Source organism: Drosophila erecta, unplaced genomic scaffold, assembly GCF_003286155.1.
Source record: "Drosophila erecta strain 14021-0224.00,06,07 unplaced genomic scaffold, DereRS2 tig00000021-arrow-pilon, whole genome shotgun sequence".
Taxonomy (NCBI): Eukaryota; Metazoa; Arthropoda; class Insecta; order Diptera; family Drosophilidae; genus Drosophila; species Drosophila erecta.
Genome location: NW_020825198.1, coordinates 17078979 through 17104828, shown reverse-complemented (window position 1 = coordinate 17104828; position 25850 = coordinate 17078979). Strand labels below are relative to the sequence as shown.

Below are 25850 nucleotides of genomic sequence, written 5' to 3'. Positions count from 1 at the left end.
ATGCGTCATCTAAGCCTAATACGCTGTGAAATTTTCTGGATAATGACTGTTAATGAATTGTAGGTGCACACCAACCTTTATAAAAACCACAGTTCCGTTCGATTGCCGTGTTCGATTGTTTATTCAAACTCGATCTAGGTGTATAAATACTGTAAATGGATTTGTGTCCCTGGAAGTGGGCACAAAAAGGTACTCTATAAGAGTGAGCGCGACTTGTAGAATGTACATCAATAACCTAACTATAACTATGGACGGACTCGGAAGATTCTGACCAGATGGCACCGACATGGGGCATGGCACTGGAGGTCTCTTAGCAGAAGAACTCCTCCTCACACTGGTTTAAGCAGCAGTAGGGGATGTTGTTGTAGGACCTGTTCGAGTGATCCCTCTTGAAGCGATTCTTCTTCTCGTGGTGCGGCTTAATGGGCTTGTAGCGCGGAAAGATGTCCAGTTCGCTGAGGCGGTTGAAGTGGTCCCGGGTCACCTTCAGGTAGCCACCCATTGGGTAACTGCTCCGGCTGATATAGTGGTGCTTGTGGACAGATTTGCCGGCTGAAAAGGGGGAAAACGTTGCCAGTGAGCAAATTGATCTTGAACCTGCGCCTTGAAATCGGTTAACTTTTGCATCGGAACTGCTTTATGCAAATGCCGGTGTAGTGCGCGTATTAATTGCAATCTACACACTTAAAAAACGTGTTTTCGATATGCAGTTCCGAATGCAATTGTCGGGTTGACTGACACTCTGACCTTATTAACTCGCTAATCCAATATTTTAATCTTTTCCTTCCAGATCTACAGTGGAATTGAATCAGTGATATTTTCATGCTATTCTGTAGTTGGAACTAAATTTTCAAATTGATCCGCTATGCACAAAATGCATTAATCGTAAACAATTGGTTTTATCTTTAAATATTCCCGAAACATTTGATTTTGAATAAGATCAGAAATTCTGTGCTAGAAAATCTAAGGATACTCACATCCGACTCGGTTAAGATGGTGGTGCGCGTACTCGATGGACCTCCTGTCGCGGCGGGCACCCTCGTCCGCCTGGAACAGGTGCTCGCACGCCTCCATCGCGAACTTCTTCATCCGCTCCAGGGAGCAGAAGCTGCCCGACGAGCTGCCCATCAGACAACAGACTCCGAGGACCAGCAGCATCCAGCGGCACATATTCAACTGCAATGGAGGAGCGGGAGAAAAGGCAAAACAACTGTGAGTATGAGTGTATTCCAAATTAAACACCCAACCGGCCTCCGGCGCCTAATTATAAATCGCTGACGCTCAGAATTTATCGCATAAGTGTTACAACGATCCTCTAACCGGCTGCACTCTGCTCTGCTTTGGATCGCATCTCTGGACAAATCTGGATTAACCACTTCGGATGACGGCAGCTGGGTGCCGGGTGCCGGGATGCCTGGAAGACGTCGCCGACTCCCACGCACCGGATTATGCCGCCCATTAACTGGGTCAACATCAATTCATGATCGAGACATAAACTGGAGCGCATTTGCAAGTCGACGCGGCCAAATGGTAAAATTTAATTGCCGCTGTTAATGACCGAAACTTCCCCGGCATTACAGAAAGCTGGAGCTGAAGTGGAAATTATGTAATGCGCCTCGCAGGTAGGCATTTCCGCATTTTGCAGTTCGCATTTCGCACCTTGCGGTGACACTCCAGTCTGTTTAGCACTCGCTCCCCCATATGGTTTTGAATCTGAATCCGAATCTGAATCCAAATCGGAATCGGAATCGGTGCGGGCATTATGCTGTTGCCCGTGGAGAACAAAAGCGCATTTGTTTATATTGATATTTTTAGCTGACAGCCTGTTAAATGTACACACCCACTTTCTGGCGCGAAGCTAATTTAAGTAATTAAAGTGGAGTGTTCTTAGAAGACAGTTATTTGTTTGGAAAATTCCACCTTATACTGGACATATTGTTGAACTATTTGGTTAGGCCAATGAAAATATGATTTCAGGGAAATGTTCACTTACTGACTGGTTAGTTGGTGCCGAGCAACACAGTTCACATTTAATAAACATTTTAAGGAGCCATTTTAATAAACTACCCGAAATAGTTGTACAGGAATAATAGTTTCAAGTTAAAACCGCAAGCCCACCAAATCGAAACTTACCTTTGAACTCATTTTAGTGGCGTTCTGGGATCACGATTCTCAATAGATCAGCAAGGCACCTCGAGCACCTTTCTAGCTGCAACACTACGTATACGTGTTTTTTGGCGGGCAAACCGAAAGACCGTCCGTCCGATCGACGTTACCTGATAATCACGAGTGGCGAGCGCACAATGAGCTTTCATCGCCGACGTAGCCAAGCTTTTATACGCGCTTCAAAAATCGAGGATCGGCGCTTCGGATCGGCTCAGGTTGCCGCTCAGACGCCGCTCTTCACTTCGAATGGGGGTGAGAGAGCGGATCGGGATTTCTGATTTCTTGGGTCTTGGGTCTGGGTATGGAGTATGGGGTATGTGGTTTTGGGCTCTGGCTCGGAATGGGGATCGGAATGGGGATCGGGATCCGTTCGCAGGAGTTTTGCGTAAGCGGCAGGGCGCGCCGGGCATTCAGAAATATATTTTTTATCAATGGGCTCGGAACGGACGTCAGACTTTAAGAGTTGGCATTTATAGTTTCATGGCGCCGCCTCCGAATCTTAACGAATTTCAACATAATTGTCTCGGTTTTTCTGAGTCAGAGCCACATGCTGGCTGGGCTGCTCTTGATAAAGCGCTTCATAAGTGGCGAATACTGGTAGTTGAGCAGGCTAAGCGCTCTTATCAGCACACCTTGGAAATGTAATAAGGTAGTAATAGTTTCATTTGACGGCCGATGGTGGCAGTGAAAGTGAAAACTTGGACCTTGTCGCCGGGGGTTTTGCAACCAGGGCAACGCACTTCTTGATAGCTGCGCACGCTGTAGCCGCTTCTAACGATTGCTTATTTATGGGGATTCAAGAAACAAGATTTCTACAAAATAAACAAGATTACTAGACCCATAAAACAATTCAAATATTGCATGTAAAATATTGCTGCGCGTGACTGGCGTTTCCTACTGGAACTCAAGAAATACAACATCGATTGGCATTAACAAAACCAACTGATCGGTTTTTACCTTTAGTAGGCGGCAGAGAAATGTTAATCTTTCTTTATAATAGTCTCTCAAAGCAAGTTCAATAGTCTATAATTGCACATGCTAAAAAAATATCTATGAACATATATGACTTGACCTTCTTTTTCAGTGGTTTAGCTACTACTGTTTACTATAAGTTGTTCTAAAACAACTAAAAACAACTTAGAAGTGTAGAATGACAGGTTCGTTGAGCAATGGAAAGTTGAGATATTTGAAAGCCTAAGAAATATTTGTATATTGAATAATATTTAAATGTACCTCATGGTGTTTTAGCCAACTTGATTTTAATTGATAACATAACATTTCTTAAAAACTGGTTGTAGGAAGAAATAAACACTAATTTTTAGTCTTCATATAGTGGGCATACCGTTCAAAGGCTTTAAAAATCAATTTTTAAACAAATTAGGTTATAGAAATCTTAGCTTGTACATAAAGTGATGTGAAAATGAATGAAAAGGGAAAAGATTATCAGCATGAAGCGCATGTCACATAATTTGGATGTATAAAAATACTTAGTGAATTATACGATTTTCGCGAACTTTTAGTGAAGTATTATTTTCAAAGGCTTGTACCTCTAGAATTGCTGGTTTTCGTATAAGCGAAAGTGAAGAACTTTCACTCTCGATTTTGTTCGGCTCTGCCTCCATCTCTTTCGGAAGCGCTCTGGCCCTCTCTTTCGCTCACCTTGTTGCAGCATCATTTGGGGTGGGGAGCACTTAACGGTTGTTCTGGACCGGGCGTCATCAGCGTACGTTCTTATTTTATCAGATCGTTTGTGTTACGTTCTTTTTCGGGTATTTTTAGCCGCTCTCTCGGTCAATGCACACTTTCGGCCGACTTTTTATGGGTTCAGATTGTTACGTTTCTGATTCTGATTCGGATTCGGATTCTTATTCTGATTCGGGTTCGGTTTCAGTTTCGGTTTCGTTTCCAGATCCGTTTTGGTTATGCTTTTTTTACCACTTGCTTTTCGCTTTCGTTGCATTCCCGCATGCGGAAATGTTAGCCGGCCCCCGTGGCGTATGCGCAATGCTGCGACGCAGTTGCATTTCCCCCACATTTCGCACGTATCCTTCGGAATGTGCATTCCCGCGCTCGTCGCTCCGATCGGCCACAAATAACGGTATCGGGCACGTTCTGGGAACCCCGACTTGGGTTCGGAATGTGTGCTGGCTGTGGATAAAACTCTTTCTGGTATGCGGCTTTAATTGGCGCGCCACGGGCTCTCATTCATAAATACAATTTCACAACCTGATTTCAAGAACCGCGCCACTTGCGCCATGTCAACGATCTCCGTCGAATGCCCCTACCTGGGCATCAAATCCACGACTCATTATCAAAGAAAAAACAAAAATTGGACTTGAAAAAAAAAAAAACAACAGCCGAAATACAACACAACCCAACGGAGTATAAACCGCAAACAGGTTCTGCTTCTAATAGAATCGCCGGTCCATCGACGATCTGATATTCGTGCAGTCTAGACGAGCATTGGTACACATATCTGGTGGGTCCTTTCCATGGCAACAAGAAAAGAGCTGGGAATGTCGCTCCGTCTTCTGGGAAGATCGCATCGGACCATGGGCGGATGGACAAGGGACACTGGACACTGGAGGACCGCTGGCAGAGCGTGTGAGCTAGTGTTTTTGTTTTGATGCCCAAATCTCCTGTTCCTTGAACTGAGGGCGAAAGTGGTGCGTCACGTCATCTCCGGTGTCTGACTTTGCCGGCGGCTTTGTCGTTCACCTTTGCCATCCACATCCCCATCCCCATCCTCCCCTATCATCATCCTCATCCGCAGCCAAGTCCTCTGCCAACTCTTTCGGCCTGCCGGAGGGCTATTCTTTCGCCTTGGGTTCAAAAAACTCTGCGATTGCCTCGCTGGTATCGCATTTCAAATTAGAAACTCTTATTTCGGGGGTTCCGAATAGCACACGGCCAAAAAATACTCTTTTGTCTTGGCAGGGTTTAAGATTTATGTCTTTTTAATATCATATAAAGAGCTTGTATCTTTTAAAATTTTTTTTTTAACTCAGAGATTTAATATTTATATGCGTATTTAAGAGACTGTAATAAGGGCAGACTATTGAACATACAAATCTTCTGCACATTATTTGCATTTTTATTTTCATAGTTATAATTATTTAATACTGTCTGAAATAAAAAACGGCTGACGTCAATAAACTCTGAATTATGCATACTAATAGTCGCTAAAAAATCAATAAACGATCAATAAAACATCGGGATCATAACTTTGTTGCTTTGGACCCAAATAAAATCTCGACTCAAATTTCTATGTGAAGTAGCCAGTGACTCATGAATATACAACCAACATTATTTCGCCATGACCATTAATGGCTAAATGAGAGCCTAGCAACATAAATCAAGTTTGGCTATAAATAGTGGCAAAAGACCGCAGACCATGACTAAGATGTCAAGTGAATTAAAAAAAGGAATTTTTATCTTTTTCATACAACCTAATTCCAATTGGCCACTGTATAAATTTTATGTTTATAGTAGCTACTTGAAGAAATTATGAAATACAAAGTAATTTCGATGCTGTTGGACTTACCAATTAGGATTTATTTAAATCAAGGGGTTGTTCCCAATATTTTAAGAACGTTTTGGTTTAGAGCATAAACCGCCAAAATTCAAATTTTAAGATGTACTAAATGTGGTTGAAGTACTAAAACTATCGATTGCTGTATTTTCGTTATCGATTATCCATATTTTTTCAGCTCTAATCAGCTGTTATGTTATGCCGCGAACTCCTTCAACAAAAATGTTGGCCGCCCGCAAATTACTACGATCACCGCGGATTACTGGTACCTTAAGCTGGTCCCGCTGGAGCAGCGATGCCGCAAAGGCCACCACAGAAGCCTCCGCCCTTTCGGATAACGCGAAGCGCCAGCAACTGCTCAATGAGCTTTCCGAGCCGCTGGAACAGAAAAGCCGACCCGCCATTGATCCCAAGGAAACAAGTGTGATGCTCTTTCCTGGTCAGGGCACCCAGTATGTGGGCATGGCCAAGGAGCTTCTCCGATTCCCTGGCGCCCGCCGCATCTTCGAGCTTGCCAACGAGGTGCTTAAATACGATCTGCTCAAGATCTGCCTGGAGGGACCACGTGAGAAACTGAATCGCACGGAGCACGCTCAGCTGGCTGTGATGGTATCCTCGCTGGCAGCCCTGGAGCAGTTGCGTGAAGAGCGACCCAAGGCCATTGAAAGCTGTGTGGCCGCCGCCGGCTTCAGTCTGGGCGAGATTACCGCATTGGTGTATGCGGATGCCCTGCCTTTTGACAAGGCATTGCGATTGGTGCAGGTGCGGGCCACCGCCATGCAGGCAGCATGTGACCAGGCAGCGGGAGCCATGGCCATGACCCTCTACGGACCGGACACCAATCTGGGAGAGGCGTGTGCGCGAGCGCAGCAATGGTGTCTGGACAAGGGAGTGGAGTCGCCCTACTGCGGCATCGCCAACTACATGTATCCCCACTGCAAGGTCGTGGCCGGCAACGTAGAGGCTCTCGAGTTCCTGGAACAAAATGCCAAGGCCCTCAAGATCCGGCGGCTGAAGAGATTGGCTGTGAGCGGCGCCTTTCACACTCCTCTAATGCAAAGCGCCGTGGAGCCCTTTACCAAAGCCCTGAAATCGGTGCGCCTTCAGGATCCCGTCATTAGAGTATACTCCAATGTGGATGGCAAACCGTATCGCCATGCCAAGCACATCCTAACGCAGCTGCCCAAGCAAATCGTACGGCCCGTCAAGTGGGAGCAGACCCTTCACGAGATGTACGAGCGCAAGCAGGGCGTCGACTTTCCGCGCACCTTTGAGTGCGGTCCTGGTAAGGGACTGGTCCAGGTCCTGGAAAAAGTTAATGCCAAAGCCGCTCAATCCAGCTTTAATGTTATAGCCTAACCTCGCATAAAAATGCAGTTTGCTTTTATAAAAATGTATATTTTCTGGGCTAAAGGAAACAAAAAACGGGGAAGTTATGACCGTTGGCGGACCCTAACTCTTGTCGTCTCGTGATCGCATCCGGTGCGCGAAAGCAGCTCCCTTGTTCTTGCGAAAGCTCTCGAAGGGATCGTGCATATTCGCACCCACTCCCTATGGAGAAGAAATTAGAAATTGTCTTTTCTTGCGCAATCTTGCCACTTCACCTTGTACATTTCTCGACGATCGCGCACCTCGCCACCCGAAATGGGCGTGTCGATGCCTTGATTCTTTGAGCCTAGTCCAGTGCCCGTGCCCGCCCAGCCCATTTTCATGAGCATTTGGTGGCCCTTGTTTGATTCCTCGATGAATTCCGCGGGCTTGGCAAAGGTGCTTCCCCTGGTGAAAGATATATAACTCATTGGTCTGACTGCCATAAAATACCATTATACTACAGCCATGCTTTTACCACGGATCTAATAGTTATGGTATATCAACAGAAGACTTCGCATTTTACACTTACAGAAAGCTCGGAGGGGTTGGAGATCTGTCGCGATCCACACGTCTTAGGTTGATGCTGTTGCCATTGTCTCTGCTGTTGGAATTGCTGCGTTCACCACGGCTCTCACGATTGCTATTTGTGCTGCCGCTGTTGTCCCGCTCGTGGCGAGGAGATCGATGGCGACCCTTGCGGTGGCTACCACCGCCTGACCTGTTTCGGTTCGTCGGTGGCGGCGTTAAAGAGCGCTCCATGGATCGCGACCGGGATCTGGAGCGTGTGGCTGATCTGTCTCGCTGGGGCGGAGTTTTTGAGCGGGAGCGACTGCGACTCTTGGATCTGAACAGGAAAATAAGGGTAAATTTCTTATATTGTTGTTTAAAAGTATTGTAAATTAAACACTCACCGGTAAACTCGCTTGTTGCTCTTTTTAGGTAGGGGTTTCTCAAGCACAATCGGACTGGGCGAACGCGACTTTTCTCGTATGCCGTCCTTGATTTCCTCCTCCTTTTGCTTTCGCGCCGCATTCTTCACCTTATAGTACTCATAGAGACCAAGCTTCTCCCAACCCTCACTGCAAGATAAAACCCTTTATAAGTAACGCTGAATTAGATTCAATTGAAATACTTACTTATCCCTTGGACGATCGTGGGAGGGTGCGGAATAGAAGGCATTCAATGCATTTGTTAGTCGCTCGCTTTGTGGCGCTGGAGCTGGCAGTCGAATATCCGCCGGGTCGAGGGCTTTGTAGTTGTAATCCTCCAGACGAATAAGAGGCACCATGAGGCCCGCTGGCAGGTCGTAGTAAGGTGCTGTAGGTATTTGTGGCTCTCCAATTACAACAGGATCTCCAGATTCTCCGTCGACCAATTTCTGTGGTTGCTGGCCATCTTCCACTGCACCCTCTTCGGATTTTTTGGTTATGACCGCGCGAATGGCCGCATTGAGCACATCCAGGTCCACTTCGGCATCAGCATTTTGCTGGACAGGTCTTACAATATTCTGGGGATAGGCAGCCATTGGCGGTGGCGGCTGCTGTTGCTGTTGTTGCTGCTGCTGCAGTTGGTGCTGTCCTTGCTGCTGAGGGTCGTCAGGATGGTGTTGCTGCTGCATCTGTAAGCACGCCTGAATTGCTGCACTGAGAACACCAAGATCAACAGGTTGTTCATTGCCAGATCCCTGCAATTGCGGAAACTGTCCTGGTTGTGGTTGCTGCTGCTGATGACCCATTGCTGGGCCCTGATTATGGTGCATGGGTCCGGCAAAGCCTGGTGGTGGTTTGGACATGTCCGGAATGAAGAAGTTCGGTCCCCGCGGATCCGCAAACGGATTTCCCGGAGGTTGCTGCTGCTGGAAGTTACCACCTGGATACATATTATTTCCCGCCTGAGGATGCTGCTGATCATGCGGCCCCTGGCTATTCATGTGGTCATGATCACCCGGCATTGCTATTCGGTGGGACATCAGCGATGGAATGTTCTTCTGCTGATGCTGGAGCATATGTTGCTGCTGGGACTTCTGGGCCACTATCTGCTGTTCCAGATGCTGCGCCTGCTTATCGAGTTGGGCAATTTGCTGGCTGGCGTGTTGAATGAATACCTGATGCTGTTTTTGGTAGCTGAAACAGAAGAGTTAAAGTTCATCAGTGCTTTATTATGTTCTGGGACTTTTACTTACTTATCCAGAGTCGCGTTTGTATTCTGCGTGAAATTGGCTGTTATATCATGATGTGTGTTCTGCAGATTGGTTTTGTACTCCTGCATTGACGAGTCCGGTGACTGAAGCTTCGATATGACGCAAGCATCGAAGAACTTCGCCTTGGACTCCCACAGGGACAGCAGCTTGGCCAGCTTTTGACGCTGGTCGTTGTTGGCAACTGTGGGTGAGGATAACACTATTAGAAATCCGAACCAATGGATCGAAGGGAAAATACATACTCAAGTCGGCGCTGCAGAACATCGGAATGACGACGTTCTCGAGGCTGTTCTTCAAGTCATTGATGTTTTTGCGCATGCTGTAAATACATCGTTGCACTTAGGTCTCATCTCCTAGCTACTCTAAAGTCTAGGTCTGCTGTCAGAAGTCGGTCCAGTGGTAAGGTTCAGTCCAATTCTGTCAGCGTTGTCCACATAAACTAACCCTCAAAGTAGGGCTACTACTCAGTGGGTTAGTTATGGAGGTCTATGGCCCTTAAATATTATACTATACTAATAATTGACTGGGCGAACTTACCAGTGATGGAGTATATCATTAACTAAATATATAAGATGCAATTTTTGCTGAAACGTTGAACCATTGACCAAAGCCCTAAAAATAAATTAACAAACGAAAAACATATTTTTCTAGTTTTCTGTATGCACAACAACATTGCCAAAAGTACTTGTTGTGCAAGTATAATGATTTTTGTTAGTTAATCTTCTTTCTTTTTGGTATTTTTGTTTTTTTTTTGTCCGATGATTATCACTGTTAAGTGTTGGTGTGTTGTTGTGCGTGTTAAGGTTAAACTTATTAAGTAAAATGAGTTGTATAGGTGTGTGGCCCTAGCTATAAGACTTCCGGATCTGGGAACTACTCATGATCATAACATCTTTCGAAAACGAATCAACGAATCAATATGGAGCCTCTCTGGGGGAGTCTCAATCGCTCAATCGATCATCTTCGCTTGTTTTTCGATTTTTCATTTTTGTATGTTTGGTTAGTATTTCACTCGTTGAAAGAAAGAAACACAATTTAATTAATACATATTGCAGGTCATTAGGTATAAAACTGAGGCATACTTCTTTAAAAGATATTGTAAAACGACATTGATTTTTGCGCTGTCGGTTGAATGCTGTAAAATCCAGTTCTTGCCTAAAATTGCAATATCAAACGGGTTACTCATATTGTCATTGTCACTGGCGATAATAAATTAGGTTTAGGATTAATCAAAAAGTAGTATGGATTCATTTAGTGTGCGCTTTGTGTGCAGCAAGGCTGCGGAGCATCAAAAATCAGCTCCATAAGCTAACTTATGACTGATTACGAGACTACAAACAAGCAATAATGTAATCCAGCCAGTCCGCTGAACTCATATTTACCTGCAGAGATGCTGTCCTTGGTGCAGGACTCGATGATCGGCTGTAGAACGCCATCGAAGTCCCTCAGCACAATGCCCTGTTCTCCAGCCATCTGTTCCTGTTGCGCCGTCTGCGCCGCCGCAATTGCATCCTCGATCTGCTTTGTCTTCTGGTTCATCAGGGCCTACAGGTTGGTTTCATTTGGTTGGTTGGTGATGGTGCGATTTGGATCGCATGCGTTGGTGTGGTTCGGATCGGATCGGTTTGGTCATTGGGCACACAAAGGTTTTTTCACATTCATATTCGCATTTGCGATTCATATTTCGTATTCAAGTCGACAAGCGTTTCAAACAAATTTGATTTTTGGGATTTGTTTTTTGGTTTTTATACAGTTTTGTCAGTTGGTATGAAGAGTGGTTTGATTTGGTAATTTTTTTTTTTTGGTTTATGTTTCAAAAAATACAATAAAGCAAAAATTTAATGTAGCATTGTAAATTGTTAATTAAATATTAAAAATAATGACAAATATAGATTTTAGTTTGGTAATGCTGAAAGTACACTGTAACTTAATCTTATCCGCACTTGGAGAACAAGGACTGAGTAGATCAATTGAAAGAACATTTAGAAAAGGGACGAGAAGTATTGAATATTTTCAGGTATTCGGGGTTTCGTTTGTGGTGTCCATAAGAAACAAATTTAAGGCTTAGAGTGAATGATCCTTTCCAATGCATGGAAATTCAATAGCGACAAGCAATAACAAAAGTCTTCCTTATTAAGACTAATTTGGCTTAGAGTACTTATAGAGTGAAAAGTTCACAAAAGCAGTAGTATCGGCGTATTATTTGTCCATGATGATTAATATTAAACATTTGTTGACAAATTTTAGGAATACCAGATAATATAATTCTGTCAGTCTAAGATAATTTCTTGGAAATTATTGCATTCCGAAAATAACTAGTGGTCATACAAGTAATCTTTTCCCAGAAGAAAATATTTCACAGCAATGTAGTTTATAAACGAGGTTCTCGTAAACGGCACACTTTGAACTATATGTTAGCGAAAATTCACAATCGATGGGGTCGTTTAAAGGGGCGATCAAAATTCTAAGAAGCAAAAAGGTTTTTATATTCAGAGCAACATTTTGGTGGGGAATTAATTTAAGAAGGAAACTAATTCGCTTCTGCGAATTTTTGTGAGAAGAGGCCAACATTCAACATAGTCCCCGGTATCGAAATCATGTTGAAATCTTATCTTTACACACTCGAGCTGCTCTAATCTCTCAGAAGAATGTTTGCAAAGGTAGGTGTAAAGAGGTACCCCAGTTGTTGTCAACGTTAAATTACCGTGTGCTGTGCCGAGAGATTCGCTTCGGATTGCTGGATCTGTTCCCGCAGCGTCTTCTGCTGCATCTTGATGGTTTCCAGTTGGGACGTAAGATTCATGGCCATGGCATTGCCATTGGGCTGCTGATTATTTGGCGGTCCACCAGAGTTTGGCGGCCAGGAGTGCTGTGATGGCGGTTGCATATTGTCTTGTGCGCTTTCCGGCGGGTGCTGTGGCTGCTGATTGGGTGGCGGATAGAGCACCGGTGGCTGGGATTGCTGCATTGGCGGCGGATGTTGCATGTAGTGACCGGATGGAGCACCTGGTGGCAGTTGTTGGTTAATGGCCTGCTGCTTCAGCACTGTGTTGGGTGTTAAATGCAGATTATAAGGGATATTTGCCACCAATTTAGATCGCACTTACGAGTCTGTTCCGCTGCCACCCTAAATTTATAGTAGCTGGCGAACTCCCCGCCGTAGAGGAACTCGAACTTTGGGTTGTTCTGCTGCTTCTGCTTGGTAATGGCCTCGAATTCCGGCCCATTTCTGGCCACAAACTCCGCCAGTTTGTCGATAATATTTCGTAAACTAGCATCTGTAAAAAGAAAGAAAACGGTTTTTGCAAAAAATGTGAGCATATCAAAGGTTGTGCGTGCGCTTGTGTGTGTATGCGTGCGTGCCAATACAACACAATTTGCTCAATCTGAAGTTATATGCAGCACTTTTGAATTTAAGCACTTACCACGTGGCGGTTGCACATCCATTTTGCGACTGTTATTAGCACTATTATTCTAGGTAAAATTCTAAATTCATAACTTTTTGCACTTTTCCAGCGGCACTTTTCACTGCTTCTTCTTGTTTTTTCTTATAGTGTGCCCATATCTTTGCATATCCAGAATAACAAATAGTCAAATACCATAGGTCGCCCTAGGCACTACTTTAAAAGCGTTTTTTCCCTCGTCTTATACGTTTTTCTCAGTAAATAAACGACTACGAGTTTCCGCTGCGCAGTTGTTAAACAAAGCTATTATCAGTAGCAGTAGTGCCAATTAGAATGCCGGTAGGAGCAGTTGCCAACCGTTGTACCGGTCTTTTAGCTTTGTTTAATAAAACGAGGTGGCAACGTCACGCGACTATCTTCGTTCCAAGCTGACAAAAATAGTTTATTCGTGGTAAACAAAGCAAGTGCATATATTTAGCCAGAGCAGCTTGCACTAAAAAACAATCTCCACGCCTGCCCGTCATTAATGCAGCATCCGAGGAGGCATGACAAGTCCGCACATTAAACCGACAACTCCGCGGACAGCGTGGCATTAAATTACACGGGCTCCCTCCAATATTACTCTTGATAAAGGCACTATATAGTGTGTATATGTATGTATATACACCCTTCCGCGAGCAGCAGAATGACAGATAATAAGGGGAGCGTTATCACCATTAATGGCGGCGAATCGGCGGGAAGCTCGCCGCCCTTGCAGCGGAAGTCCTCGACGTCGGAATCCCCACCGGAACTGCGAATCCTTTGCTTTGACCTCACCTACTACAATCGCACCACCCAGTTCCTGCTCAGCTGTGCCGGCGTCTTCTTCCTGTACATCCTGTACGGCTATCTGCAGGAGCTGATTTTCACCGTGGAAGGATTCAAGCCCTACGGATGGTTCCTCACACTCGTCCAATTTGGCTACTACATCGGCTTCGGCTTGGTGGAGCGGCGGTTAGAGGGCTATCGGATAAGCGGTGGTTCCTTTTGGAACATTGAGCCGGAGCCACGTTGCATTCCCATGAGAACATACCTAATTCTGGCTGCTCTTACACTGGGTACTATGGGTCTGTCCAACTCAAGTCTCGGCTACCTTAATTATCCCACCCAAGTGATTTTCAAGTGCTGTAAACTCATTCCCGTGTTGGTGGGCAGCATTCTCATACAGGGTAAACGCTACGGACTGCTGGACTTTGCGGCAGCCACCTGCATGTGCATCGGATTGGCCTGGTTTACGCTGGCCGACTCCCAGATGACACCCAATTTCAATCTGCTGGGCGTGGCCATGATTTCGGGAGCTCTGCTCTGCGACGCAGCCATTGGAAATGTCCAGGAGAAAGCGATGCGGGAATTTAAGGCGCCCAGCAGTGAGGTGGTGTTCTACTCATACGGCTTGGGTTTTGTGTACCTATTTGTGATTATGCTGGTTACCGGCAACTTCTTCAGCGGTTTTGCCTTCTGCTTGGAGGTGGGTTATATAAAAGGTTCTTCATGTAAGAGATCTAAATTGTATTCTTTTAGCATCCCGGTGAGACTTTTGGCTTTGGCTTCCTGTTCAGTTTGTCCGGCTATCTGGGCATTCAGTTTGTGCTGGCTCTGGTGAGGAGTAGTGGTGCTCCCATAGCTGCCACAGTAACCACCGCACGCAAAGCTGTGACCATAGCCTTTTCATTTGTGCTTTTCAGCAAGCCCTTTACCTTACAGTTAGTATCTGTAAAATTGAAATGATAAAGCTGTATTTTACCTATGTATCTCAAATTTTCAGATATGTGTGGTCTGGCCTCATTGTTGTCCTTGGAATATATCTCAATGTCTACAGCAAGAGGAACAAGTTGACGTTGGCCGACATCCGGCAGAAACTAAAGCAATTTGGAGCCAAGATTGCCCGCTCACCGAGTCGCAAATTCCTTATCGAAGTTTAGAACGATACCAAAAATATTTAAATTTTAGTCGAATCGGATGCATGGTTCTTCTACAAGAAAACCATGTAATATAATTACTTAATTACATTCTAAAGAAACTACATATGTAAGTATATGCTATCTGTCCATGTCGAACTCCATTACGCTCTTGAAGAGATCCTGACGCTCCTTGGCAGAGTTTAGCTGGCCCATGACGCGGTCCAGGAACTGTTTTTGGTGCTTGACTATGAACTTGTTGCATTGGATGATGGTGGCACCAATGTAGAGGGTCCTAAACTTGGCCCGTACATCTCCAATCTAGAAGTAAGGGCACATTTAATGCTGGTTTAAGGACATATCAATGAGACCAACCAAAGTTATCAGTGGCAATATACTGGACACAAAGTGTTGGCCTCGATGAAGACAACGTATGATTGCTATTTTCGTCCGATCGTTGATGTACTTTACTCGAAATCCCTGCTCGATCACGGCGAGGCCGTACGCTCCGTGATACTTCTCCACATTCTGAAGTAGGATTTTGGCCAGGCTGTGGTCGTTGAGACGCAGAGATTGTGTGGGCGTATAGGGCACAATCTGGACCGCTATATATCTGTTTGCGAACGGCTTAATTAACAAACGATGAAGACAATGCGGTCAATATTTACCTATTCTTTATGCGAACCATTGCTGTGTAATCAATCTGGCAACGCCGCCTAGTTAGCTGCCAGACCAAAACACGCTTCAACTACCGATAACCGGTTTGCATATCGGTTTTTAAAAATCACCAAAAAGCTGTTTGGTTTTAGATGTGACTTAAAAATTGAATCTTCTTTAAATTAAACTTTTTGAACTAAAACTTTCTTAAACTAAGTGTGCTAAGAATGTTTCTTTAATGTTTATGGAAGAAGGGTTCGGCCATGAGTCATCAGTTTTAAAATCAATGTCAGCTAGAAAACTATTTTGTATTTCGTTATCGTTAACAACTATTTCCTTATCCGCTGCCGATGTACCTTTTATTATTGCCTAAACTATTATTAATTTCAATAACTGATATTCTGTCTATAAAAAATCCTGTGCATAATCCAAACACAAATCCACACAAAACCCTATTTTCTAAGCCCAAGGAAAACTAAAAAAAACGGGTTAAGTTAATTCAAAAACCAGCTTTTAGCGGATGTATCTTAATGAAAAATCGCTATTTTATTTGTCTGTGCTAAAGCGTCTTTTAAGTGTCCTTGAATCATTTCCACCTGAATTCAATTAATCATAAATCATACAGCGTGGGGAATGTGAATTTCGAATATGGGGTATTTATTGAGTCGAATGTAAGAACATATCTAAACAGTTGATATCTGAATGCTTAAGAGGGTCTTTTGTTTGACATGGATATATATACATATATTTAAAATAAATACATGCCCATGAATTGCTTTCGAAAAATATACATATTTCATTAATATCAAATATTGATTTTGACAGTTGAACAATGGAACATCCAGTGGATTCGTGGAGCCGGACAAAGAAAATGGGAACTTGTCGACCAATTCATGAATGAGGGCAGAACATTCCTTACCGTCGCAGCCCACGTTCCGCTCTCCGGCGACAAACTGGATGGGGCATTGCTCCAGTGGGGATTTCTCCATCTGGTGAAGGAATCCAATATATGTATATGTATATACACCGATCGTGTTGTTCATACACTTGGGGCGCGGGGATCGCAGCGCAACGCATCGCATTATAGCTGGCTGGCGCACATATGTATGCAGATATCATGGCTCCCCCTCCGGCTCGCCATGCCGCTCCACTGGATGGATGGGATGCTCCATCCAACAAGCGATCAGTGGCCGTGGAAAACCACTATACGGCTCGTGTTCAGTCTCCGGCAGCGAATGCGGCGGGATACGCTCCGATCGCGTCTTATTTTCGCTTTTTCCCATCGCACTTTTACAGTTATTTCTAAAAAACAATAAAATTGAGGCAGCGGCGTGGAAAAACGCTACATATACTCCAACGATCGGCCGTATTCGTGTTTTTCCGCTTTTTCGTGGCAAGTTCACCGATGCTGGTCTATATTTTGGAAAACGCATCCGCGCAGCATCGCAGTTGGAACGAATACTCCGTGACGATCGGTTCGTGAGATTAGGCTGATCAGACAGATCCTATTGGCATACAAACCCCAAAAGCAGCAGCACCATGAGCAGCGTCGTAAGCATCCAAGATAATTCCCGTTCCAAAGGACTATCGCTGACTATACCCATGCGTCCTATTCCAGGATGAAGATCTTACCCCCGAGCAGATCGCCGTGCTCCAGAAGGCTTTCAACAGCTTCGATCACCAGAAGACTGGCTCGATCCCCACAGAGATGGTTGCCGACATCCTGCGCCTGATGGGTGAGTTCTGGGACTGGGATGTCCAGTGTATATGGCTGTACTTATGCTTTTGGAACTGCAGGTCAGCCCTTCGACAAGAAGATCCTGGAGGAACTGATCGAGGAGGTCGATGAGGACAGTAAGTAAACGATATATTTACTCCACATATTAGAGATTAGGAGCGCCTGGTGCGAAATTTTGAGTGGTTAAACACAATTTTATTTACGAGTGTATCTACATTTTAATGAATTCCATTTGAAATAGACAACATTTCTCATCTGAAAAGATGCATTATTTCTGTCAATTAAAACCAAATTTGAGTGGCATATATTTAATTTAATTTAATTCCCTCCCAAATTTGTGCACCAAGTTGTTCAAAATATAAATGTGGTATATAGTTATTATAAAACGAAACAAAATCAAAATGGGATATGCATCAATAATATACATGTGTACACTTGTGCCAATTTCGTTGATCGTTTTTTTCGTTTTATCGAATTGTGTAGTTATAAATACAATTTGTTTTTCAATTTAAGTTGAACGAAGCTAAGAGCTGAGAAAATATAAAGTTACAAGTGGAAAACCCAAATAAATTATTAGTTACTACATAAATTTAATCGGAGAAGCTAACAAAACAACATTGATCGTAGAGCTACAAATAATAAATTAGTATATTAATGGGAAAAGCTTCGTATATTCCAACTTTAGCTGGTAATTACGGCAAATCAGAGATGACTCAGCATCGAACGATGATTATATTTTAGTTACACGCTGTCATTGATTTATGATCATCATAGCCGTTTTGAGACCCCATCATTAGCTGGTGGCTTTCCAGTTGCTTTTCAGCTAATTATACGTCGAATATTTGGCACATTTCAGAGTCCGGTCGCCTGGAATTCGGCGAGTTCGTGCAGCTGGCTGCCAAGTTCATCGTGGAGGAGGACGCGGAGGCCATGCAGAAGGAGCTGAGGGAGGCGTTCCGTCTGTACGACAAGCAGGGCAACGGCTTCATTCCCACCACCTGCCTGAAGGAGATCCTCAAGGAGCTGGACGACCAGCTGACCGAGCAGGAGCTGGACATCATGATCGAGGAGATCGATTCGGATGGTTCCGGTACAGTGGATTTCGATGGTGAGTGGCCATTCATGCTCGTATTGATATTAATACATTCTAGTGGCTTTCCATCCGCATCCGCATCCCCATCCACATACCCACCCACATCCACCCACATTGGCGCATATAGTGATCATAAATTTCGATGATCTTGAGATCGCGCGATCGCTCGATTATGACAGCTTGATCACCGCTCCCATGGAGCATATCGGTCGCTATTTTTAGGCGCGACACATAAACTCGATTCCACACGCATTTTTCATTCTCGGAATACGTATTTACATATCGTACATTAGGTTTTCGTGTTTATGGAATATTTATTTATAACTGTATATAGCGGTTGCTCTGGCTCGGTGGCATCGGTTTAATGTCTGTCATTTTGTTTAATTTACAGAATTCATGGAGATGATGACTGGCGAGTAAATAAACGCACTGCGTCTGCCACCCACTCAGCCACCCACCACCCGCTGGAAAACACCACCCACCCACTCCCCACTACCAAAAAAAAGAAAACAAACACATGCACACTCTACACACAGACACACACACACCTGTTGGGCACACGTTTGTTTGCTCCTATTTGCACACTTGTTTCGCTTCTTATTTGCATTTTCACCACTTTTTGTTTCGGGAGCAAACAAATCCACGTACTTCAGTTTGACAATGCCAAACACGAGTAGAAATAGAACTTTTGTACTACTTTTTTATACTAAAAGAGCAACGGAATACTGTGTATGCGAAAAAATAAATGTTATGCCATGGCAAAAAAACCCAAACAGTCCACTCTTGTTTTCATTTGATTTTGGATTACTTTTTGCCGCCAAACAAACACCTCCATATATTTCCCTTTGATAATGCGAGTAAACAGAGTGTACTTTCCGCACTGGAGGCGCCGTAAATCTTATTCAGTCTTGAAATATGTGCATCATTTCGCAGCATTTATTGCACGGTTCTGTTTATTTTCCTTATATGGGTGTTATTTATACTTTTACTGGATTTGGCGAGATTCGCCGAGCAGCTAAAACTTTGAATTAATGGGCTGGCAATTAGTCACCAGCTTTCTTCCCAGCGACAAATTGTGTTTATATTATTTTGTTGTCGGATTGGGAAGTCCTCCTCTTGCCAAAGAAAAACAACACCGCCTATTTCGATATTCGATTATATGCACCTTTCGACCAAAACAAAGGCGTTTCTTTGGTGAGCTATAAAATCTATACAGGCAGTTCACTTATTTTTAGCCCAGACTTGTATTGTCTAGGGCTACGGAGTTCTATAAATGGCATTGAATTTCAAGTTAGAACTTTACACTTATTTATAAGCTGTGCTATGCTTAAGGAACGCCCAGTGAAATAGTTGTCTTTTTATGCCTTTCATTGTTCTATTTTGACTGGCTTACAAAAAATGAGGTATTTAAATATGTAGTTTATGACCAGGTTTGTTTGTTGAGTTAATGATAAGTACAGGCGGCCTTAGAAACTTCTACATAATAGAGAATTCCAACTTATGATCAAATGAAAAAGTAGGTAGAATTGATCATTACTCGTATCAGTTTTTCTAATAAGTTCAGAGGATTGTATTTTAGAGGTTCCTTTAAAACAAATATAGTTCAAAACTTTTCTCCATAGTTCGCTAGTGAGTTGTCTAGTATAATATCGAACCGCTTTAATCAGCCTACTGTTTGCATAGAGCACCCACATGTGCATGTATATAATCAGTTGGCCACTTTGGACTGCCCCACATTTCTTACTTCGTATTAATAAATAAATATTATGCTCTTACCGAGAGCTGGGCTGAGCAAGAAGTTGGCTTCTTGTAGCTTCTGGCGGCGCAGCGAAGAGCTGGCCGAAGAAAGCTGCCTGGCCGAAAGCTCCGTCTTAACCACGTTAACTCCAAGTCTACAAAACGAGCATTGGCAGTGGCCTCGTCACTTGGATGGTATGCTATACGCTGAGTTGAGCGCTGGGCGTCGATCGTCGAACGTCGTACCGCTACCACGTACCGCTACCGCGATTCAACGTTTTTGGGGGCTCTCCCTGCGGAGATAAATAAAAATTAAGGCCCACCGAAAAGCGAACTATCCGCGAGTTTTCCGCCTTGCGACACTGTGTCTCGTGATTCGCGGTCCGCGATTGATAAAGAAATCTATCCAGAATGCCGCAGAGGTAAAGAAAGCACTAGCTATACCGTTATTTATATAATAGCAGTAACAAAATGTTGTTTGTTTTGGCTTATTTGCTGACTCGCTGTGCGTGTGTGTGCTGCCAAGAATGAAGAATCAGAAATGTGAACGTGTTAAAAGCGGCAAAGCCGCAGCCAATGGCCATGCCAATAAAAATTTATGATGGCATAAACTTTTTAGGAGGCCCCTGCCTTTCATCGATACCTCGCTGCTCTCTTGTCCATTTCATATTTCTGACATTGGCTTATCAAATAAATTATAAAACAAAATTCGACCTGATAAAGCCATTGTACGTTTGTGCGTGTGTGAATAGTGGTGCTCCGAGTATCTGGACGTTTGTCAAGTTCGCTTGATAAGCGCTTTTTTCGTGGCCCTTTGTAATTTCAGCCATGATTGAAAACTAAAGCCATTGCCCACACGCGCTGCAGTTGGTTTTGAAGGGGGACTTGGGTTTTTAGCTGGCGATACGGGAAAATTCTGCAGCCCAGCGGCCGAAACCAGACGCCGACGTCAGCTGGCTGTGACGTGAGTCACAACAATGGCCCACCAATTAGCACTTGACTTTGAATCAAATCAAGCCGAAATCACTCGCAAACATGATAACGAATAACACAATTGTCCGACCGAAAAGGCAAACAAATCGCGTGCAATTGGCGACTAACTAAATGGAATGTTTCTCTATTTTTTTTTCTCTCGAAGTACCACGAACAACTGGTCGTTCCAGCCACTTCATCGTCAGCGGAGCACCAGCGGTTACCCTCAGCATGTCCTCAACACGGTGCCCGAAACCGCCGTGCTCACCACGCCCCCGCCCACGAGAAAACGTAAGTAACGCTTTTTTGCTTATACTGCCATTTGAATTTGGCGCCCTGGCAAGCAGTGTTCTGCGAAACTAACAGAGATTGCTGAGCGGAGGGAGCATTCTTGGGGTATCTTGTGGCTTAACCGAATCTACATCTTGTTAGGACTTTGAACGTAGGAATTCGTTTTGTTACTTTACCACTTTTATTCATCATCATTTAACTTTCGCTTATTTTCCTTCCTTTTCAACATTTAGGCGTTTTAACAGAGTTCAGGTAACAGCTCACTGTAACGCGAAGCAGTGCTGTAAGCAGGTCGGCCAGGGCTGTATACTGAATACCAATGTCAATATGATTTTTTTTGCAATTTCCTATTACACAAAAAATCCAATTAGAGACACCACAGTTTTTTGTAAGATTCCTAAATAGCAAAATATTGTTTTCTCGCTTTGTGGTTTATAGTGGTTGGTTTTTCGGCTGACGTAGAATAGCGTGTAATAACCTAAATAATTGAGGTCGATGGCAATATCTGCGAAGAATATCTGCTTTCAGCACAAGACAATAACTTTTGAAAGTCGCGCCCGTAGCGACTGGTTTAGTATTAAAGCGGTATTTTTGTAGGATTTTGCGCTGCTTGCAGCCCGCTGGGCACTTGGCAACCCTGCATTCAATTAAACAACAACAACTGAAATAAAAACAAAAATTACAGCGCTCACAATACAAATTGCTGGCGTTGCTGCAGCGGAAAGCGGACACAAGCGCAGATTCTTAGCAGCGCGGAAAAAGCCGAAAAGCGCGATGAAAATGCTCGCGGACACGGAGCGTGAGGAAGCCCTCAACCTGGTGAGTTTTCCGATCGTTGAAAATGCATTGCGATTGTGATTGCGATTGCGAGTCCATGACAACGACATCGCACCAACAAAAACAATAACAAGTGCTGCCAAAAAAGCAGCATTAAAAACGATTAATTGAACCCCTCTATGTTGACTAATTGATTATCGATTGCCGCTGATGCTCTGTTCTTCCTGCTTTCCTGCCGACTTTCCACCGCCCCCGCACATCGCTGTTATTGATTTGTACACGGAACGTGCTTCGCTCGATGGCGCTATCGCAAAAACACAAACCCACCAACGCCTTGCTGACTGACTGCCTGACTGCCTGACATACCTACATAATCTATGGCTGGCGGGATCCCGAAACACAAAATTCGAAATGCGGAACACCGCGGAACAATATGCAAACCCAACCCACTTTACCCTGCGGCCCGTAGCAAATTGAGTTCGAGTGGGTGCTGCGCCAAGAGGTACACGCGATACTGAAGCAACTGAGGACCATTCTGGTGGTGAGTACCCGATCGGATTGGCTTCCTTGAACTCCCTTTAACCACACCACACATTGTGTTCCTAGGAATGCGCCCATCGGTTTCCGGTGCCCCTGTACGAGAACGAGGGAAAGAAGACTGAGAAGTTCATACTCACCGTGTCGCCCGATCAGCTGAAGGCCGTGCTGACCCTAACGGGCGATGCCATCACCCAGGCTGTAAGTGCCAGTAGCTACCCCAGAACATAAGACCCAGCAGGAACCACCGACTGGAAGAAATCCCAAAAGCTTTTAGTGGTGGGCAAAACCCCCAAGCATTTAACTAGTTTGCTCTTATAGAGATGATTCAGTTTTAGAATGTATTAGCATATGTAGCAAAATTCCCCAGAGGTTACTCAAAACATCGGTTTGTTATTCTCAAACCACAATTTTCCCAAAAAGTTAGATATGTAACCTCTCTATTAAATCATTTGCACCCAGTTTACCCTGAAAGTCTTACATCAGAGTCTTAAAGTCTCTCTTCTTTTTTATAATTCAGCGTACTACTACGCCTAGTAAAATCATGCTGTTGATCATTTAAGAATATATTTATTTTCCTTATCTCTTGCTGAAACGACATGTGTACCTTTCCATTATAAATATGCGTATTTGTTCAATTAATCTGATGACTTAACTGAGCGCAACAAATGAAAACTTTCCGATCAGTTTCCAACGGCCGAAGTATGCTAATCCCGAATTTCCTTTCTCAGGACATTAGCTTTAAGCTGTGTAAGGCGCCGAGCCAAACGCAACGTACCTCCATCACACATGACTCGCCCTGGAAGTTGCAGCAGGTCCAGGACGCGGCCAATCATCTGCAGACCGCCATCAACCACATAGACGATGTCGACGATTCTTATCACTTCAAGTGAGTCACGTTTTGTTTTGCATGAGATCTGCGCTCCGAGGCTGTATTTATACGCGTATAATACACATATAAACTCCCCACAGAACCTCCGACGAAGTGCTGCATGTGATAGGCAACATTCTGGATGCCCTGCAGCGGGGCAGAAACAGTTTGCTGGTGCCCAAAAAGAAGCCCATTGATGAGCTGATCAAAGGGCGCAATATGAAGTCGCTGGTTCCCAATCTGCCCGAGGATTTGGCCGTAAGTTTCTACCTGCAGAGCCACAAGCTGATCATTGCCGTCTACCAGCTGCTGAACAACCAGGGCACCATGCGCTTCGATTCCCGCCAGGCGGAGGCCTCTGTCCAGTGGCTAAACGATGTGCTACTGCTGCTGATGAATGGCCAGAAACTGTGCCAGCAATTGAAAGACAAGGTGAGTCGCAGGTGAAGCACCGGAAGTGGGCTAAAGAACGCTCGATTTGTATGACTACACACACAGCAACACATTGGTAGGGACGAAAAGAAGGTCAGCCACGAATGGAAGACAAATAAAGAAGTATTTAAGTATTTATGAGCGCTATTTGAAAATGTACCATAAAATATTTGAATTGTTTCATTTTGAAATAGATTCATCACCAGTATGGTATGTTTATGGTTTATGGTCAGTTTTTATTTAGAAATTATGAGTATTATATCATGTTCGCTCCCCGCATTCACCAAAAACAGAATACTTGTTCACAGCGGGTTAGAAGTATACACAGAAATAGTCAATTATTTCCTACAGAAATAACAAATGTATCTTTGTTGTCTACACAGAAAGAAAATGCGTGTTTTCAAAGGGGTATTTTAACTATCCACAGTTTTGTCAGGGCTTTGTACAGCAAGATGAGTATGTTTTTCTGTTATGTGTGTGGTTTGCTATAGCTTTTTATCAATTCAATATTTTATTTGATCATAAATAAATTTTTCGCTCGGTATATCACAAACAAATGTAATGAGCACGATATTTCGACAGCTGGCTCTTTAACAGATCAAAATTGTTCTATAATTCATGAGCCAGAATAGCTTAAAAGTATTCAGCAATTACTAGGCGCCCAAGCGATTATATCAACGCGAAAAACACCCACCCAAAAGTAAGCTATTTCTGGAATTTGCCGGCACTGATAAGGCGTCTGCTCTTGAAATGATATCACAGCGATTCCCAACGGCGGAGAGCCACAGATGCTGTCCTATTTTCCGCACCCACAAGATGCCGCCAAGTTTTATTTGGTTGCTGGCCAACTGCCAGGGCCACGCTGCAGCTCTTGACTGTGACGCAAGTCGGCAATTAAAGTGGCCAATATGGGGATTGGCACAAGTATGGCAAATATGAGGGAACGGGTTCTGATGCGCTGGGTCCTCGACTGAGTTGTGGGTGTATTTTTAATTCAATATTTTTACTCTTCCGCAGATATCTGTGTTTTCGGTGTACAAAGATTTCACAGTTGGCTCGCGTTCGCCCTCAGCACTTTCCTACTGAGACGGGGAGCGCAATGGAAACCAGGAATGGAAACCCTTGATGGATGGCAGCGGTGGATCGGCGACAGAAACAATAACAACAATAATAGCTAATAAAGAACCGTACTTGTAATAGCGAAGTAAATAATGTTAGTTGGAAATGTTGCTACTGGAAACGGCACACCCATAATACCCATGCATACTATACTATACTATACAATACAATACTTTAAACACTTTACTGCTATATACAGTACAGAGAGTTATATACATACATACAACTAGTTTAATGTACACAATCAACATTCATGTTAAATTACGATTACGTAGAACCTGAGTTCATCGCTTCACGTCACTCCAATTATGCATCAAAATGCATCTAAATAGCATTAGGCCGAGAATTGAGAACAGAAAACGTTTGTGAAAACCAATTGTGTGTGTATGTGTAACTAAATGAAATTGCTAGATAATTATAGTTTATTCGTACATGTAATTTAATGTAATATACCATGGCCCTTATTTATGTTTGCTAAGATGCAATGAAATCCACCAAGTCAGCAGTCAATCGGTACTTAAAGTCGGTACTTACAACGTTTATACCCCCAATACGCCCCCATATACCTAGGTACACACGGAAGGGGCACCTACATCGGCATTTACATGATATTGTTGTAATAAACCAAACCGAAATGTGAACAGAATTTTTAATTGTACTAAACACCGTTTTGTATTCGTATTCGTAATTGTATATCCGTAATTGTATTTCGCGTACTCGTTAATGGTTAATGGTTAAGAGCGCCCAATCCTAATCTAATCCAAAGTCATTTGTATCAACGGCCTTTACTTCTCGTTTACTTTATACATCTACCAGGGAGTTTATAAAGATATAGAAAGTTATTGAATGAGATGCAACGAAAACAATTACCACTGTACTTATTGAATATTGCAATTGCCTAAGCACCCCACTAAATGCATGGGAAGAGAAGACAACTATTTATGTAATCACTAAGCGTACTTACTGTCCACATTCATTTACTTGTTGTTGAATAAAATTACCTTTTACCAAATGCC

The 25850-nt window shown here is 43.7% G+C and overlaps 7 protein-coding genes across 8 annotated transcripts; 4 read left to right on the top strand and 3 right to left on the bottom strand.

Moving 5' to 3' along the window:
• Positions 1 to 99: 99 nt before the first annotated feature.
• Positions 100 to 2816, bottom strand: LOC6543904. The gene is made up of 3 exons (XM_001972939.3): positions 2134 to 2816; positions 978 to 1176; positions 100 to 552 (listed from the first exon to the last, which is right to left on the bottom strand). Exons 1-3 carry the CDS (start codon positions 2143 to 2145, stop codon positions 311 to 313), a joined length of 453 nt encoding a protein of 150 aa, XP_001972975.2. The 5' UTR covers positions 2146 to 2816; the 3' UTR covers positions 100 to 310.
• A 3063-nt stretch (positions 2817 to 5879) lies between these two features.
• Positions 5880 to 7093, top strand: LOC6543903 (probable malonyl-CoA-acyl carrier protein transacylase, mitochondrial). Its single transcript, XM_001972938.3, has one exon. The coding sequence runs from the start codon at positions 5897 to 5899 to the stop codon at positions 7055 to 7057; it is 1161 nt and encodes a 386-aa protein (XP_001972974.2). The 5' UTR covers positions 5880 to 5896; the 3' UTR covers positions 7058 to 7093.
• LOC6543902 (calcium homeostasis endoplasmic reticulum protein) lies at positions 7084 to 12831 on the bottom strand. 2 transcript variants are annotated; one of them, XM_001972937.3, is made up of 13 exons: positions 12695 to 12831; positions 12377 to 12547; positions 11974 to 12314; positions 10652 to 10814; positions 10352 to 10424; positions 9807 to 9881; positions 9512 to 9588; positions 9252 to 9450; positions 8206 to 9192; positions 7981 to 8148; positions 7599 to 7913; positions 7303 to 7474; positions 7084 to 7249 (listed from the first exon to the last, which is right to left on the bottom strand). In XM_001972937.3, the coding sequence occupies exons 1-13, from the start codon at positions 12714 to 12716 to the stop codon at positions 7151 to 7153; spliced, it is 2862 nt and encodes a 953-aa protein (XP_001972973.1). In that variant the 5' UTR covers positions 12717 to 12831; the 3' UTR covers positions 7084 to 7150. The 2 variants fall into 2 exon arrangements, with proteins under 2 accessions (XP_001972973.1, XP_026833798.1); XM_026977997.1 differs by lacking the exons at positions 7084 to 7249; positions 7303 to 7474; positions 7599 to 7913; ... (2 more) ...; positions 9252 to 9450; positions 10352 to 10424 and having other exon boundaries at positions 9514 to 9588.
• Positions 12832 to 12972: 141 nt separating this feature from the next.
• On the top strand, positions 12973 to 14737 carry LOC6543698 (adenosine 3'-phospho 5'-phosphosulfate transporter 2). The gene is made up of 3 exons (XM_001972936.3): positions 12973 to 14180; positions 14234 to 14415; positions 14478 to 14737. The coding sequence occupies exons 1-3, from the start codon at positions 13329 to 13331 to the stop codon at positions 14632 to 14634; spliced, it is 1191 nt and encodes a 396-aa protein (XP_001972972.2). The 5' UTR covers positions 12973 to 13328; the 3' UTR covers positions 14635 to 14737.
• On the bottom strand, positions 14662 to 15382 carry LOC6543697 (ribonuclease P/MRP protein subunit POP5). Its single transcript, XM_001972935.3, has 3 exons — positions 15279 to 15382; positions 14986 to 15223; positions 14662 to 14931 (listed from the first exon to the last, which is right to left on the bottom strand). The coding sequence occupies exons 1-3, from the start codon at positions 15296 to 15298 to the stop codon at positions 14752 to 14754; spliced, it is 438 nt and encodes a 145-aa protein (XP_001972971.1). The 5' UTR covers positions 15299 to 15382; the 3' UTR covers positions 14662 to 14751.
• Positions 15383 to 16867: 1485 nt separating this feature from the next.
• LOC6543696 (troponin C) lies at positions 16868 to 18587 on the top strand (the record flags this gene model as incomplete). The annotated part of the gene is made up of 4 exons (XM_026977998.1): positions 16868 to 17003; positions 17065 to 17121; positions 17862 to 18113; positions 18490 to 18587. Coding segments are annotated over 4 exons (474 nt in total), but the record flags the coding sequence as incomplete, so codon positions are not given.
• A 1398-nt stretch (positions 18588 to 19985) lies between these two features.
• On the top strand, positions 19986 to 25846 carry LOC6543695 (protein rogdi). Its single transcript, XM_001972933.3, has 8 exons — positions 19986 to 20257; positions 20974 to 21098; positions 21784 to 21917; positions 22345 to 22416; positions 22482 to 22613; positions 23144 to 23301; positions 23385 to 23715; positions 24733 to 25846. Exons 1-8 carry the CDS (start codon positions 20247 to 20249, stop codon positions 24799 to 24801), a joined length of 1032 nt encoding a protein of 343 aa, XP_001972969.1. The 5' UTR covers positions 19986 to 20246; the 3' UTR covers positions 24802 to 25846.
• The last annotated feature ends 4 nt before the right edge of the window (positions 25847 to 25850 follow it).